Source organism: Hemitrygon akajei, chromosome 2 (assembly GCF_048418815.1).
Source record: "Hemitrygon akajei chromosome 2, sHemAka1.3, whole genome shotgun sequence".
NCBI lineage: Eukaryota > Metazoa > Chordata > Chondrichthyes > Myliobatiformes > Dasyatidae > Hemitrygon > Hemitrygon akajei.
The window spans coordinates 69,386,274-69,403,753 of record NC_133125.1 but is presented as its reverse complement, the minus strand read 5'-3'; the positions used below and the strand labels follow the sequence as shown (position 1 = coordinate 69,403,753).

The window sequence follows — 17,480 nt, the reverse complement described above, 5'->3', positions numbered from 1 at the left end:
AACCAAATACAGGAGGCAGGGTGGGTAGATGGGAATAGTTTGGGGCTGGGACCTGGTGACAGGAATGTTTAGGTGATGGGCACATGGAGTGGATGGAGGAGGGGAGAGAAAAAGGATGATGGGGGACTGGGCTAGGTGTAGGGGGATCTGAGTAGATCAGGCGGAGAGAATGAAGAGACTAAGGAAGGGAATAAGGAGATAGAGGGAGGGCAGTTCACCTGAAATTGGAGAAATTTATCTTGGGCACAGCAGGAACTAGAGCCCACCCTCCTCACCACCTGCTGCATCTCACAATAGGGCTCTGGGCTTTCTCTGAGGAAGATTTTCTGGTATCTCCCCTGACCAAGTTACTTTCCTGATTTGCTTATCCATGTAGCTGACTTCTGGGAAAGATTTAACTGGATCACCACTGGTACCATTTTGTCTCGCTATGACTATCTAGTGCTTCTGGTCTGGTTTGCACAGGTGAAAGTTGGGTCAGGTGTAAAAATATCCAGGGTCTCAACTAATGGATGGGCCAACAGTTTCCCAATCTGAGCTCAGACCCAAACCTCCACAATTACTTCGCCTCATCTCTTTATACTGGCTACTGAGGGCAATGTATTCATGCCAAGCATTAACCTTCCAATCAGTTTTCCTCTGGAAAGATAATGCCATCCTCAGTGAGTGCACCCCCGATATTTTGAAACTTGGAGACACAGCATCTGTAATACTCATGGAAGCCAGGGAAAAGATGATCTCGGGCTGATGCTTAATGGCAAAGAGTATACAAATTACTATGCTTCAAGTTTTGGAGAGGCTGCAAAATTGGTGCATTTTTTTAAAACTGTGCCAGTGATATCTGCCAACCTTGCCATGGTGTTAGTGTCATACGTGGCTATTCTTGAACGAACCTTTCCTCATATCCGCAATGCTGCCTACAGGTGGCTGGAAGGTGAAAACTTCTATGTGGGAGTCACCATTACTGCCAAAGCACTTGCAAATGAGGTGAAGGAGGAAATAATAAGTACTTTACTGATCCCAAGTGGAAAATCATTTTGTTACAGCAGCAACATTTAAAAACACACTTAGCAATAATAATGAATAATAATAATAAATATATTAATAATAAAGTACAGAATAATAATACACAATAATTTATCAATATACAATACTGTGCAATAATAGTGTACGATATAAATAAAACAAAGACTATTGTACGTTGATGTGTGTTCTCCTGTTGCACAAAGATGAACCGTTGTATATACTTATTGCATTTGGTAGGAAAGATTTTCTGTAACGATCCGTGTGACAGTGCAGCTGAATGAGTCTGTTTGAAAGGGTGATCCACTGCTTATTCAGTAGGTCATGGAGAGGATTTGCCAGATTGTCCATAATGAATAGCAGTTTGTTTAGTGACCTCTTCTCCTCCACCAACTCAAAAGAGTCCGGGTTGTAGCCAAGGATGGATCCAACCTTTCTGATGAATTTATTTAGTCTTTTTGCATCACCAGCACTGATGCTGCTCTTCTAACATAAAGCCACAAAGAAACTGGTAAAAGATCTCCAATATCCTGCTACACACATTGAAGGATCTCATCTGCCTCAGAAAATAGAGTCTGCTCATCCCCTTCCTGTAAACAGCTTTGTTGGTTTTCCAGTCAAGTCCAGTGTCAAGGTGAACACCCAAGTATTTGTACTCCTCCACCACCGCAAATTCTTCTCCCAGAATGTGTGCAGGGCTCGTCATTGTCCTCTTCCTCCTAAAATCAACCACCATCTCCCTGGTTTTGGCCATGTTCATGAGCAGGTGATTCCTCCCACACCAAACTTGTTCACCAGTCTTCTGTACTCTGACTCCTGCCCATCTCTGATAGACCCAACCACCGCAGAGTCATCAGAGAACTTCTCAGATTTGTACTGAGAGCCTGAGGTGTACAGTGTGACAGAAATGGAGACAGAACAATCCCTTGTGACACTCCAGTGCCCCTCACCACCATCTCAGACAAAGAACTATCCAGCCGTACAAACTGGGCGCTATTTATCAGGTAGTCAGTAATCCAGGAGATAGTGGATTTGTCTATGCCCACCCTTTGCAGCTTCTCTCTCAGAAGAAGTGGCTGGATTGTATTGAAGGCACTAGAGACATCAAAAATTGTGGTTCTCACAATGCCACCAGCATCATCCAGGTGGGAGTGAGGTCTCTGTAACAGGTAGATAGATGATGACATCGTCCACTCCTACATGAGGTTGGTAGGCAATCTGTAGAGGGTCCAATAAAGATCTCACCTGTGGTCCAAGGTAAGTCAGGACCAGCCTCTCCAGCACCATCACGAGAAGTTTTCCATAGCACTGGTATCTTTTCCTGACTCAGACTCAGATTGTAAAGGTGCTGCAAAATACCAGACTGCTGGCTTGCACAGGCCTTCACTACCTTGGGGCTGATACCGTCCAGTCCAGCAGCTTTGCCTTGATGTAGTCTCTCAGCCGTCTCTTAACCTGACCTGCAGTCACGGTAAGGTGGGGGAGGGTGGTCATCCCCATGAAGGCAGGATACTCCAAGGTTGGGGAATTTGGAACACAAGCTCTCACCAGAGGGGAGGGAAGAGTGGAGGGAGAAGGTTTGGGGACAGGGAGGGTGTGCGGTGTGGCCAAGTGGGGGAGGGGACACCAGGAGCTGAAAAACAAGTTCAATTTGTTGGCCCTATCCAGGCAGCCCTCGATCTTCCTTTCCCTAACCTCGAAGCCAGTGATCCACTTCATGCCCAAACACACGTCCCTTTAGCTTCTTCTTTGCACTCCCTCAGCTTTACCTCAGTTCACTCAGTACTCGCCTCAGTGCTCGTCTACCTCCAGACCTGAAGACTTTCTTCTTCATATTCAAAAGTTCTTTCAGGTCACTGGTGATCCAGGGATTGTTGTTGGGGAAGCAGCGTACGGTCCCTGCTGGCAAGTTGGTGTTCTCACAGAGTTTGATACAGTCTGTGATACAATCAGTCATTTGGTTAATGTCCTCCCTGCATGGCTCACATAACACATCCCAGACTGTCCTCTCAAAGCATTCCTGCAGTGTCTCATTAACATCTTGAGTCTACCTTCTTACAATCCTTGTTGACACAGGCTGCCTCTGGACAAGAGGCACGTACCTGGGTTGACAGGACCAGGTTGTGATCGGATCTGCCAGGTGGGGGAAGGACAGCGGCCTTTATAGTGTCCTTTATATTTGCGTACAGAAGGTCCAGTGTTCTGCTGTCATGTGGGGCAGCTGACATATTGATAAAAATTAAACGTTCACCTTTCTCAGTCTTCTCCACTTTAATCCACAATAAGCAACATAAACTGATGCATCAAACACTACACACCTGGAACATGATTAGACAAAACAAAATATCCCATTCAGATAGATGAATCTCTTTGCTGTTCTAAATGAAGTCTTCTGGTCCACAGGACTTAGTTCAGAAAAGGAGGGCAATACAGCCTCTGTAGCCTGTTGTGCTATTCGTGTACTGTATCACCATATTTTTGGCTTGACTCCATTTCCCTTAATAATCTTTTTCAATCAATCTGCCTTGTAATTTTTAATCAACTACAACAGCATGCATGCTGACAGTTCCATTGTCTTTTGTGTGGTGACGTTTGTCTCTAACTTTTAAGAACTACTAAAATTTACTTCTTTAAATCCTTAAACATAATCAAGCACACACAAGTTAATTCAGGCTTCAGGCAATTATGTAAAATTGATAAGATTCATTCAGTCACCTAAAATACAGTTAAATCAATAGATATTGTCCATTGTACACCAGCATCGAGTGTAAATGAATCCCTACATTACAAAAATATGTATTCCTAATGAATTTCCCTACATCATTAATTTTGACAGCTATCTGCCACCCTGAAACAAAGAGCATTTTCAACTAAACTCAACCTTTTGAGATTCAAAGTCAACATCATGACCTTCCATTGTTTAATTGGGCATTGGTACTTCTATCTTATTATCTGAAAGAGCAGTAAAAAGAAAACTGAACAACCACTCACTTGATTATTGAATGCATCTGGGGCAAGCTTCTTGTAAATAGGTGCCAATAAACTAGCTAGGTTTTGCAGATTTGCCTCCAGCTTCTCCTCCTAAAAGGAAAGGCAACAGATTAAACCACCGGAAGATTTAAAAGTCAGTACTTTACGGAAATACAGCACTCCCATCGGAAGCAACCCAAGGATTTTGGATGTAGAAATATAAGGGGTATTTACAGTTTGCTAAGTATATCATGCAACAAATTACACCATTAAAATGCTTCTTGTTTTATGGTTGAAGAATTAAAACTAATAAATAAATCTAGTAAAATGCTTTCCATTATCAGAACTTTCTTTATACCGGTCAGTAAGTTGGTCTTAAGAAGACAAGTGAGTTTTGCAAAAATGCATCAACAAGAGCATGATCACCTCAAGCACTGGAATTCTCTAGAGTGGGCTTCAACTGGTGTAACTTCTAACTAAATCTTTAAAGACATACAAGTCTGAAGCCAGAGTTGGTTTCTACCATGAAGCTTTGAATGTTTTCTCTCTGTGTCCTTATCTGCTCATCAGCACAAACTGTGGACACAAAACACACTTCTTTTTCAACCCCATAAAGCTGTGTTCATCACTTGCTGCAATACTCTGCTGGTGAGCAAGGCATAATGCCTGCATCTGCAAAAGCAGAATTCAACAAAATTCTGCTCTCCATGTGTCACAATCAGAAGAAGCCTTACAAAAAGATCAACTGCAGTGAGGATGCACACCTAGTGACCACCCACCTCTTTGGGATCATCACCAAGCAGCTTGAACTTCCTGGGGGCTTTACTTCTGGCAAACTTACACCCGTTATAGTACATACTCCAGGAGCAACCAAAGGAAAACGAGGCTCCACAAGTGTCTTGATCCAGCCCTTGGCAAGCACATGTTCGCCTGCATAGAAAAGTCAGAGTTAATCTTGTTTCCTATGCATTTGACTTCATCATTTAAAGTGTTTACATTATGTACCAACATTGATTTGTATTAAGACCCATTGACTGACATCTGGTCAATATCCTAGTTAACATCCTTTGCAGGTGCACTTCACATGAACTAGATGACCTTCCCTCATTGAACACACCAAACCTGCATCTTCAGGAAAGCACTTCATTGTCATTCAATGAAGACACATGCCAGGTTCTCATGGATTACTAACAACAGCCTTACTTACACCACACACATCCAGAGTGAATAACTTAAACACGGCCTACCTGGGTAACCATTAACTGAATATGCCAAAGACCTTGAATTTGAATGTTTTTCCAACTGATTTCATAACCTAGGAGCTTCAAACACCAAATCATGAGCAGTGGCACATCTGATCCACCAGCTGCCTTTTCTGCATAGTACACCTTGCACTGTGTTCTGACCATGTCCCATTTGCTGAACAGGAGGCCTGACCCCTCAGAACATGTACTGAAAATTTAGACAATGTCTATTGAGATGTAATCTCAGGCCACAGGAAGCTATATGAGTATCACTGCTCTTATTATAAAGTACAGGAGGCTAGCTCAATACTTCAAGCTGCAACCAAACTGGATCCCTAAAATGTTCATAAATTGACATTTGCTGGTCTCTTGCCTTCCTCTCTGCTTCTGCAAAGTTGAATCATTCAGTTTCTCATGTTTTTGAGAAAAGTTAGTAATTTATTCCTAAGGATAGAACTTATCTAAGCAAACTCTCTATAATCCTTAGGATGTTCCAGTATGTTATTACTCCAAGGATATCTGTTTAAAGTACATTCATTGTGGCTAATTTGGCTTCTTTATATATTTCAAGGATATGGTTATCACAAAAAAGGCTGGTATTTTACTGCCCCATCACTAATTACTCTCAAGAAGAGACACTTCCTTGTAACCATTGACCAGTATGAAGGGAAAAACTCTTTTGTCATTCTTTTATTAATGTCATGTGATCTTTGAGCCAAATAACAGTGAAGTGCTCCCTGCCAGAGGAAGGATTGATGAGTTTTGCTGGCAGATACAAGTTGGTTGGGTTTGTATGGGAGGTCTTCTGTAAACATGACCAAAGTGTTTTATGTTAGAAACTTGTAAAGCTTTAACCTGTGCTATCAGTTAATTGTAGAATCCCAATGTTTAGACTAAATTCCTGAATAACTTAATGAGCCTTAGACATCATGATAATGGCACTCTTATCTGCAAGATGTTAATCTACTTTCAAAGTCCAAGTTACAAGAATTGAAAGCTAGTAGCATTTTCACATTGAAGATTTACTATACAAGTTATATGCTGAGACTTCTGTTTACTCAAACGTCCTGAAATGTTTTTCTTTCAGGAGATTTAAATGCTGAAACTCTCTGTGGTGTAATCATAACTTTGGAGATGAGTTCCATGTTATAGTCAACAATTAAGTTAATAGGTACAATAAAGCCTCCCTTTTCAAAATATTAAATTCAGTAGGTTTATGTATACCCTCTCAACACAGGAACGGTTCTGCCTGCAGAAAAATATCATATAGAAAGTCCATATGACCCCTAAATTTTAGAAGTAAACTTGTTCACTTCACAAAACCACCCTGGTTAAATTGCAACTGAACTTTTGAATGAAAAGGAGGCCTTGACGGGTTGCTCCTGTTAGTGCCAGAGAGATGGAGTGCGTATCAGCCTGATATTTCAACCTGACATTCGCGTGTTAGGCTTACTGAGAGTTCGGAAACAGGCCTGGTTTTATCCAGCAAGACTATAATTATTTTCTTCAATCTTCAATTCCCAGAAATATAAAAGTTGGAAATCAAATCCAACCAGAGGAATATTGGAACAATATTAATAGGAACATGGCTGAGAATTGTTTCTTTGGGGGAGAAAGGAGGCTTTGGCCCTTTCCATCAGAGCTCACAGCCTCTGGTGTATTTATAAGGCTCTGACCTCCCATTCTGATGAGCAAAGTGTCTTTGCCCTTAAAATTTGGCAGATGGGGGGTGGAATTAACATCCTTAGACATCAATGGAAAGACTTGGAAATTCCCGCCTCACTGTTTGTCAGTTATTGAAGCATTTCAAGGAGCACATGTACATTGTTCTTAATTGTGGATCAGATCAGTAAAGAAACCTGTCTTTTTTTTCTTAAATATGCTTACTGGAAGGATCAATCTGTAAAATCACTCAGATGCTCAGACTCTTAAAAGGCATATTAACTTCTGTTTGCTGAGTGTTCTGATAAGGTAATCACTGGAAGAACAAGGCAAAAGTGACATGTGTCTTCTCTTAAGCAAACTGAGAACAGTTTTATAGGAGACTTACGAAGTAACATATGCAAAGCAAACATCTTATAAAGTGGGTGTTCCCATCATAGAGCTTTGAATTGATAAATCTGGTGGTTATGTCCTTACAACTGAATGACAGCCAACAGAATTAATAACATGAAAGTTGTATGCTGCTGAATTGTCAGTACACAGCCACATCACAGATTTCTAGTTCCAGACCATTTCAATAGAATATATGCTACATTCCACAAGAGATCTAGAGCTGGGGACAAGATTTAAGTGCAATCAATTTGGAAATCCAAAAGCCTAAACGTATACAAAGTCAAATAATTCAGGTCCTCTCTCCATCTTTTATGATTTTGCTCTCCACTCTCTGTGTTTCCCTCTTTCCCCATCAACTTGCTTCTTTCACTACTGCCATTCTACTATTATGCTTTACTTCCAAGTCCTTCTCCACATCATTCCTGCATTCTTCCAACTCTTCCCATTTTGCCATCTTCCTCATCATTCCCTTGTACAACCCACTTTCTAATCTTTTTCTCTTTCTCATTTCGTCCCTGAATTCTGCATCATGTTCCCCACCTCTTGAAGAAAAGGCAAAGGAATCCTTTGCCCTTTCTATGAACTAGATTTCAAAGGCAATTTGAAATATAAAATCCTGAGTTAGACTGAGCAGAAGGTACCTATCAGGGAAGACAGTGATTCTTGCCTGTTGCAGATTCACTTAAGGACTGAAGATGAACTCGTCAACTTAGGACCATTTTTTGACTCTGAGGTTTCTGGGTGGGGTAAAGCAACCGTTGCACTGAATATGATACAAGGGCTCATCCTTGAACAATCCTGTATATATCATAAGATCACAAGTCATAGGGGCAGAATTAGGCCATTCAGTGCATCGAATCTGCTCTGAAATTCCAAAATGGCTGATTTATTATCCCTCTCAACCCTATTCCCCTGCCTTCTTCTGGTAACCTTTGAAATTATATCACCCTCCGCTTTAAATATACTCAATGACTTGATCTCCACAGCTTTCCATGGCAATGAATTCCACAGTTTCACCACCCTCTGGCTAAAGAAACTGCTTCTCATCTATGTTCTAAAGGGACATACTTGTATTCTGGGGCTGTGCCCCCAGTCCTTAATTCCAGCACTATAGGAAACATCCTCTCTACCAATCTAGGCCTTTCAGTATTTGATAGGTTTCAATGAGATTCCACCCCCCCCCCCCCACCCACCCCACCTTATTCCTCTGAAGTCCAGCAAATACAGGCCCAGAGCTATCATTCCCGGGGTCACCCTCATGAACCTCCTTTGGATCCTCTATTGTGTGAGTTACAGAGAACTATGCTCCAATGGGATGTGTTGAATGATATCAATCAAATGATTAAAAGCCTGCTATTTATATTCAGGGTGAGACAAGGGCCAAAGTTATATCAGTCAATATAAAGCTATATTAATTGAAAATAATATGGGTCCATGGCCCACTGATTTTCCATCCTATTGCTCTTGCTGACAGTGAATTACTGCAGTCTCCACAACATTTGGGGAAGTACCAGTCTTTGCATTACATGTAATTAAAGTGTGACCCTTTATACAAAGATTACACCACAATTCTGCCATCCATTTGCACATCACATGTAGGAGGGGATGAATTCCACAAACTAGCAGTAGCAATGGGCACACTTCGGGACACCGTAATCCAACAATGCACCTTGACAGGAGCACTTCTGCCACTGCGATATAAAATGTAATCCTTCCTTCTGGCATTGTATTGTGTTCAGTGATGCCACACTTGGAACCTTGCCCAAAAGTGCACATGGGTCCTGAAGGTAGAACACTATAGCACTAATAGTTAGTATTGTGACACACTGCACTTTTACATTCTCAACTTCAAGATTTTGTAGCAAATCAATGCCACAATTCTTGAAACACATTAAGTGCTGTACAATTTATGTTGCATTTACTTGTGCTGGGGAATAGAACCCATTCTATACAAGGCACTTAGTATCAGCTTTGATACTACACTCTGAACAGTCAAACAAATCCCCCTCCACTCTTGAATGACACCTTGAGTCCAACTATGACTGCTTTTCATAATGAAACCTGTATTAGGTAGAACTCCTCTTTCCACACTAGATCCAAACAGTCAGCTGGCGGAGTAGTCATTTAGCTCATTTCCCAGAGGTAAAAGACTAGCCACTTGGCTCTGCTCTGCTTTGATCCATCTAAAATTAATACTGTGCAGTAAAGATAAACATGAGACTGAAGAATGCTGTGTTCCTACTCTTCATTTAGTGCACATCTGCGGCTGGTCAGGGCGCCATGTCTCCTCAGAGTGTCTGTGAGCTCCACATACAGTCTGTCAGCAAGTGGCAGTGGGATTCCTTCCCACACCAGGATCAGGACAATGAGCACTGCAGTGTCGCACGAGTGGCCAGCTCGCTCCCGGACCAGGCACAGCAACTTCTCTTCGACACAACTTCGGCGAAGCACCTGTCAGCAGAGAAAGGAGCCATGACCGCAAGATCAAACAATCATTTTTCTTTTGTTTAGAAACATAAGATTCTGTGATCAGGAGGATTCAGTCCCATGTTTAATTAGATCATTACTGATTTGGATCTTAACTCCACCCATCCATCTCAATTTTAAGTTCCAATTTCAGTTTCGGTGATCATTCTCTAATGCTATTGGACCAACTGGGCAACAGTTTCAATTAAATGTGAAACACTTAAAGACAAATGTGGGGAAGAGCAAGAGAATTATTTACTACAGTGGGTTTATACACATTTAATGTATTCCCCAAAATCTAATAGAAAGTTTCAAATAAAATTGATATACATGTGTAAAGGGATATGTGCAGTGCTTTGGAGAAAGAGTGGGACACTAGGACTAACTGGATAGCATTTTGAAATTCCACGGCTGATGGACTTAACGGCTTCTGTGATTCTGTGGATTAATACCTCTTTCCTTTCTACTATAGATTTAGGGATTATTTCTCTTAATGTTACTGATTAAATTTTAGATGTATTGTCTTCTTTGGTATGAATAATACATTCCTTGGAAAAAAAATGATTAAAATTTATTCAAGCTGTTAAATTAAAAAAAACAATCAAGAAGAGGGCGGGGTGGAGATATGTCTCTACCAAAGGAGGTAGAAGGCGCTCTTTTCCTCCACTAGCCCGCAGGTCACCCTTGGGCAAGATGTAGCACTCCTACACCTCCAATCAGGGTCGCGTGAAGCCATGGGATTCAGTGCTGAATGGTCGTATGAGCAGCTGGTGAATATCACAAGTCCAGGTTATGTGACCACTGATGACAGGCAGACAATCTCTGCAGGGTACTGATAATGGCTGGAGTCACCTGTCTTGTAAAGACACTGCCCAGAAGAAGGCAATGGCAGCAGCCTGCCCAGATCAATAGCTAATCCTCTGGGCAGACACACTTTGCGTATATGGGCTCAGTTCAGGAAATGCTATGGTTTCCAGGGGTTTTCCGTTTCTAGCCCTGTCGCACATAATCACCTTTTTTTACCTACTACGTACGATTCAGCATTCCATGTTTGGTACAGGAAGGGCATTAGACATTTTGAAGATCTCTTCATTAATAATCGCTTCGCTTCTTTTCAGCAGCTCTCCGTTGTTCAACCTGCCTAACACTCACTTTTTCAGATATCTCCAAATCCGACACTTTACTGCTCCTTTAATTCCTAACTTTCCTGAAATGCCTGCGAAAAATGCTATGGACCTATTTCTTTCCATTAATCCACTAGGTAAAGGTTTAATTTCAATTATCCGAGATAAACTAGCAGCCTTACAATGGGCCCCTGTGGATAAAATTAAAATGGCCTGGGAGCAGGATTTAAATATCTCCTTATCCGAGGAGAGCTGGGACTCAGTTCTCAAATCGGTTAACTCAACCTCTCTTTGTGCTCGCCATTGTCTCTTACAGTTTAAGATTGTTCATAGAGCCCATATGTCTAAATCTAAACTATCTCGATTCTACCCTGGCATTAGTCCGCTCTGTGATAAATGCAAGAGGGGCGTGGCCTCTCTCATCCACATGTACTGGTTCTGTCCTAGCTTGGAGAAATTCTGGAAAGATGTCTTCACTACATTATCGGGTATTCTGAATCAGCACCTAGAACCTAACCCCTTAATTGCTCTGTTCGGTTTTTGGGGCGAGACAGATTTATGTCTGGGTCCGACCAAATGCCGAATACTATCCTTTGCCTCTCTCCTGGCGAGACGCTTGATCCTCCTCAGATGGAGAGATGTTGCCCCGCCCACTCATGCTTAACGACATTATGGCCTGCTTGGACCTCGAAAAAATTCATTATTCAGTTCTTAATTCGGATCTAAAGTTCCATAAGGTCTGAGGGCCTTTTATCGAGTACTTTCATAACCTTCCTCTTGACTAGGGTTTTTTTTTCTCTTCTTCTTTTCGGTCCCTTGCTTTCAGCTCCCTTTTTCTTTTTTTTCTGGTAGTAGGCATTATTATCCTCTGTTACTAAGTGTATTCACAGTCTGGGAGTTTGACTGTCCTGACTTATACTCTCTATATTGTGTGGTGGTTGGTCTGGAGTTGTTGTTTTTTTCTTGTGTTGTGGGGCTTGGGGAGGACACTCAGCTCACTTGTCTTTAATTTAGGTGCTTTTTTGTTAAATTCTCTTCGTTTGTAGCATATTGTTATTGTATGCATAATCTTGCACTGTATTAATGCTCCCCACTGGGATTTGGGGTTTTTAATTTTGTAAAATGTTTTGAAAAACTAATTAAAAAAAATTAAAAAAGAAGAAGGCAATGGCACTTCTATAGAAGAATTTGCCAAGAACAATCATGGTCATGAAAAGATCATGATCGCCTATGTTAAAGACATGGTACATAATGAATGAACAATACACCCAAGAGCCAAAGAACGGCTGGGTTAGCTGTAACGATGCATTCTGCACTTCAATCAAAATATTCAAATCCAGAGGAGTGTGTATTGGGTCAGACCCATACTGAAGTCGAGAGAAAGGATAAAAGCAGCAGATTCAGGCAAGGTCGGTCTTTTTGTACTGCACAGTTGCGGTAGGTGTCTGCATCAGAGGCCTAAACTCAGCTGTAACTAAAGCAAGGGTAGGTTCAAGTGCAGCCACCATTATTTGAGTGATTTCATGTGACTGTTAAGGCTTTGGTGAGAGAAGATGGTGGCACAGTTAAGAAGAGGCAAGCCATTTTTTTAGTCCAGTCAGAGGGTAGGTATTGAAGGTGAGAGGAGGTAGGTAGGTTCAAGGGACATGTGAGGGTTAAGTTTTTTTACTCAAAGAGTTGTGGATGCCTGGAATGCATTTCCTGGTACGGTGGTAGAGGCAAATACATTAAAGGCTTTTAAGAGATGTTTGGATAGGCACATGGATGTTACGAAGACGGAGGGATATGGACATGGTAGGTAGCACCATGGGATTAGCTCTTGGGTGTTTTTGATTTGCTTTTCACCTGTTCTGGCACAGTATGAGGGCTGAATGGCCTGTTCCCGTGCTGTACTACTCTATCTTCTACGTTCAGGGGGGATTTATATTCTGAAGGACTTGGACAGAAATGCCTTGGTTAACGCCAAGTCATTGGATTCAACATCTATACCTTTTCCAGGGATCCAACATGTTTGAAATAGTGGAAGGTGACAAATTACTTCCAAGATGCCCTAACTCTGTTGAAGCTGTGCTACCTCGATGTGAGATTCAACACTGAAATATGCAGAACAGTATTTGCTGTTCGGAGGTGGAGCTAAACGGCGACTCCTTTGCTTGCATCTTCAGAAACAGCTCTATATCCATCTCTAATATCTTTATTTTTCCCTTTCAGGGTTCCTTTGACCTGGAGTTACACACTGACTATAGTCCTTTGTGGGAATGGAATCCGCTCTTGGGGTTTCACAATCGGCTGTTGTTGCTTGGCATGCCACGGGCTCAGCCTAAAGTCAGGCTCAGCTTTGGAGGCTTAGGATCAGAGCTCTGGAGATGGGCAGATTGAAGGTCTCTGCCATGGCAGGATCATCAGGGGAGTCAGAATATCTACGGCTGTGTCCAGATCTTTGGGCACAGAGCTCAAAAAAAGTGACCTAACAGACCTTTAACATCATAAACCAGCAAGTTGTTTGTTATGTCTCCCCGCTCACTGGGAAAATGGATACATCTCTTTCTGCCATATTGGGGGAGAGAGAGCCTGTGGTATGTCGAATACTGGGTGAAACACGTAGTCTTTGGGGTAACTGCAAGTCTGTGTCTTTGTATATTGTATACATTTCTCTGGCATTAAATGTATGTTTGAAACCTCTGAAACTTTGAACGGGCCTTTGAAACCTTTGAAACTCACCACAGAACATTGGGTTACTGCCTAATAATCACTCCTGCACTGAAAATTTTTACTTGAGCTCAACCACTCAGAGTCCAATACTTATACCCATCTCATTATCTCACTTTGAGTATGTGATTTGACATTGAATTTAATAGTTTAATTGGTTCTGACTGTACGCTATTCATGAACAAGTTTTCAGAGACACGTCATATTCAGGAGAGAGAACCAGACATTATTTTGCTGGGTGACAGAGACTTGTAGGTAAAAGCCCATGGAAGCCAATTTGAAAGTTTGAGTGTAACATACAGGGAAATTATTGATGAAGATTCTTAGAGATAAAATCTACTTCAATCTAGGAGAAGCATAGACTTACTTGCAATAGATAACATGGCTTTGTGCCAGGGAGGCTATGCCTTACAAATGATTAAGTTGTCTTGAGGAGGTGATGAAGATGATTGATAGAGTTAGGGCAGTGGATGCTGTACTGTATACTTGGACTTTAGTAAAGCACTGAACAAGGTCCCACATGAAAGGCTGATCCATGGAGACTTGCTAGCTTGGATCCAAACCTGGCTTGACCACAGAAGAAAAAGAGTAGTGGTGGAGGGGTGCTATTGTGACTGGAATTCTGAGTAGTGGTGTCCTGCTCGGATCAATGCTAGCACCACTATTGTTCGTGAGATATCATTTACTTACTTTGAGATACATCATGGTAACAGGCCATCCTGGCCCAATGAGCCTATGCCGCCTAATTACACCAAAGTGACCAATTAATCTTTGGAGCGTAGAAGGAAACCAGAGTACCTGGAAGCCGACACAGTGACAAGGAGAATGTACAAACTCCCTACAGTGATGGAACTGAAACCAAGTCACTGGTGTTATACTAACTTCTACACTACCCCGTTGCTCCTAACAAATGCTTTGGAAGAAAATGTAAGTGGGCAGAGTTATGAGTAGTGAGAAAGGTTGTTAAAGGACTCAGCAGGATATAGAGCAGTTAGAAATTTGAGTGCAGATGTAACAGATGGAGTTTAGTCCAGAGATGTGCAAGATGTTGCCCTCTGAGAGGTCAGTATACTTTCCTCTTCTGGGAGAGAAGTATAAAGTAAATAGCAGAATCTAGGGACATTGGTTTACAAAAGGATCTTGGGGTGAAAGTGCAACACAAGTAGATAAGAGTGGTAAAGGCAGCACGGTGCCTCATGGTGTCAAATATAAAAGTATGGACAACATCTTGCAGTTGTATAAAACTTTAGTTAGACCACATCTGCAGTGCTGTGAGTACTTCTAGTTGCCTCATTATAGTAAGCTGTAGAGGCTTTGATTAGGATGCAGAAAAGATTCACAGCGTCAACTTTAAAAAGTTGGACAAACTTGGAATGTTTTCTCAGAAGTGTCAGAAGCTGAGAGGCAACCTGATTGAAATACAGTAAGTAAAATAATGAGAGTTATAGATAAGGTAGACAGTGAGAATTTCCCCCTCCCCAGGATGAACATGTCAAATACTAGAGGGAATAGCTTTAAGAAGAAAGTTTAAAAAGATTTATGAAGTAGATGCAAAACACAGCCACTGGTGGGTGTCTGGATACACTGTCAGTGAAAGTAGGGAAAGCACACTGGACAGCAAAGTTTAAAAGTCACACTGAACAGTCAGGAAATGGAGGAATATGAGCCATGTAGAGAAAGAAGAAATTAATTTGGATTAACATTATGGTCAACACAGGTATCACTGACCAAAGGGCTTGCTTCTGTACAATAGTGTTTTATGATCAACAGCACTTGCATTGTATGTTTGTCTTTTCGCAAAAATCCAAATTGATTCTAAAGAACCAAGTGTAAATCAATGTAATGGCCATCTTCTTAGATTGTGGAAATAAAATTAAAACTCACCCATTTTGCAATAGGGCATCCTTGACTGCTTTTTCCCTCCTTGCCAGTGTAAATAATTTTCTCGATTCTTATAGCACTGCCTTTCTTGCTAAACCTGAGAGAAGCAAAAGCATTAACAAGACTATTACTCTCAGTCATAAGACTAAAAACAGTAAAAAAAAAAAGAGCATAACCAATATTCTCACAGGCAGGTTTGTTAGAGCTGTTGGGGAGGGTTTAAACTAACCTGGCTGTGGGGTGGGAACTGGAATGAATGGACTCAGGAAAGGATGGATGGTAAAAAAGTAAAGATATTGTGTAGTCAGATTGTCAAAGGACAGGCAGGTGATGGGACTTAGTTGCAGTCAACAGGCTGAGTATCATCATTAGCAATGCAGAATCAGAAACGATAGCAAATACGGTACTCAAGGTGTTGTATCTAAATGCGCATAGTGTAAGAAATAATGTGGATGATCTTGTTGCATTATTACAGATTGTCAGGTATGATGTTGTGGCCATCACTGAATCGTAGCTGAAGGATGGTTGTAGTTGGGAGCTGAATGTTCAAGGCTACACGTTATATCTGAGAGACAGGAAGGTAGGCAGAGGGGGTGGTGTGGCTCTACTGGTAAAGAATGGCATCAAATCAGTAGAAAAATGTGACATAGGATCAGAAGACATTGAATCCTTGTGGGCTGAGTTAAGAAACTGCACAGGTAAAAGGATATTGATGGCAATTATATACAGGCCTCTCAACAGTGGCTGGGAGGTGAATCACAGATTACAACAGGAAATAGAAAAGGCGAGTCAAAAGGGCAATGTTATTGTAGTCATGGGAAATTTTATCATGCAGCTCGATTGATTAAATCAGGCTGGTGATGGATCTCAAGAGAGTAAGTTTGTTGAATGCTGAAGAGATAGCTTTTTAGAGCAGTTTGTTGTTGAGCCTACTAGGGGATCAGCTATACTGGATTAGGTGTTATGTAATGAACAGGAATCGATTAGGGAGTTTAAGATAAAAGAACCCTTAGGAACCAATGATCACAGTATGATTGTGTTCAGCTTGAAATTTGAGAGGGAGAAAGTAAAGCCTGATGTGGCAGTATTTCAGTGGAGTAAGGGAAATTACAGTGATATGAGAGAGGAGTTGGCCAAAGTAAATTGGAAGGAGATGCTGGCAGGGATGACAGCAGAGCAGCAATGGCATGAGTTTCTGGGGAAAAATGAGGAAGGTGCAGGACATGTATATTCCAAAAATGAGGAAATACTCAAATCGTAAAATAGTACAACTGAGGCCAACAAAGGAAGTCAAAGCTATTGTAAAAGTAAAAGAAAGGGCATACAACAAAGCAAAAATTAGTGGGAAGATAGAGGAAATTAGTGGGAAATTTTAAAAAACCTACAGGGAGCAACTAAAAAAATTATTAGAAGGGTAAAGGGTAAAGCAAGCTAGCAAATAATATCAAAGTGGATAGTAAAAGATTTTTCAAGTATGTTAAAAATAAAAGAGAAATGAGAGTGGATATAGGACCGCTAGAAAATGAGGCAGGAGAAATAATAATGGGGGACAAGGAGATGGCTGATAAATACTAAATTAGTATTTTGTATCAGTCTTTACTGTGGAAGATACGAGCAGTATGCATGACACTGTAGTATGTGAAGGAAGAAAAGTGGGTGCAGTTACTGTTACAAGAGAGAAAGTGCTCAAAAAGCTTAAAGACCTAAAGATACATAAGTCACCCAGACCAGAGGAACTGCACCCTAGGGTTCTGAAAGAGGTAGCGTTAGAGATTGTGGTAGCATTAGAAATAATCTTTCAAAAATCATTGGACTCTAGCATGGTGCCAGAGGACTGAAAAATTGCAAATGTGACTCCACTCTTTAAGAAAGGAGGAAGGCAGCAGAAGGGAAATTATAGACCAGTTAGCCTGACCTCAGCAGTTGGGAAGATGTTGGAGTCAAATGTTGAGGATGAGGTGATGGAGTACTCGGTGACACAGGACAAGATAGCACAAAGTCAGCATGT

General features: G+C 41.4%; 1 protein-coding gene across 2 annotated transcripts in view; it reads right to left on the bottom strand.

Moving 5' to 3' along the window:
• LOC140713902 (methylcytosine dioxygenase TET2-like) overlaps positions 1–17,480 on the bottom strand; it is a 171,842-nt gene that overhangs the window by 29,151 nt on the left and 125,211 nt on the right. For both annotated transcript variants that reach the window (XM_073024564.1, XM_073024574.1), the window contains 4 exons: positions 15,476–15,569; positions 9,535–9,743; positions 4,773–4,923; positions 4,015–4,104 (listed from right to left, as the gene is read on the bottom strand). In XM_073024564.1, coding sequence (XP_072880665.1) covers positions 4,015–4,104; positions 4,773–4,923; positions 9,535–9,743; positions 15,476–15,569 — 544 coding nt within the window. The remainder of the gene's footprint in view (positions 1–4,014; positions 4,105–4,772; positions 4,924–9,534; positions 9,744–15,475; positions 15,570–17,480) is intronic.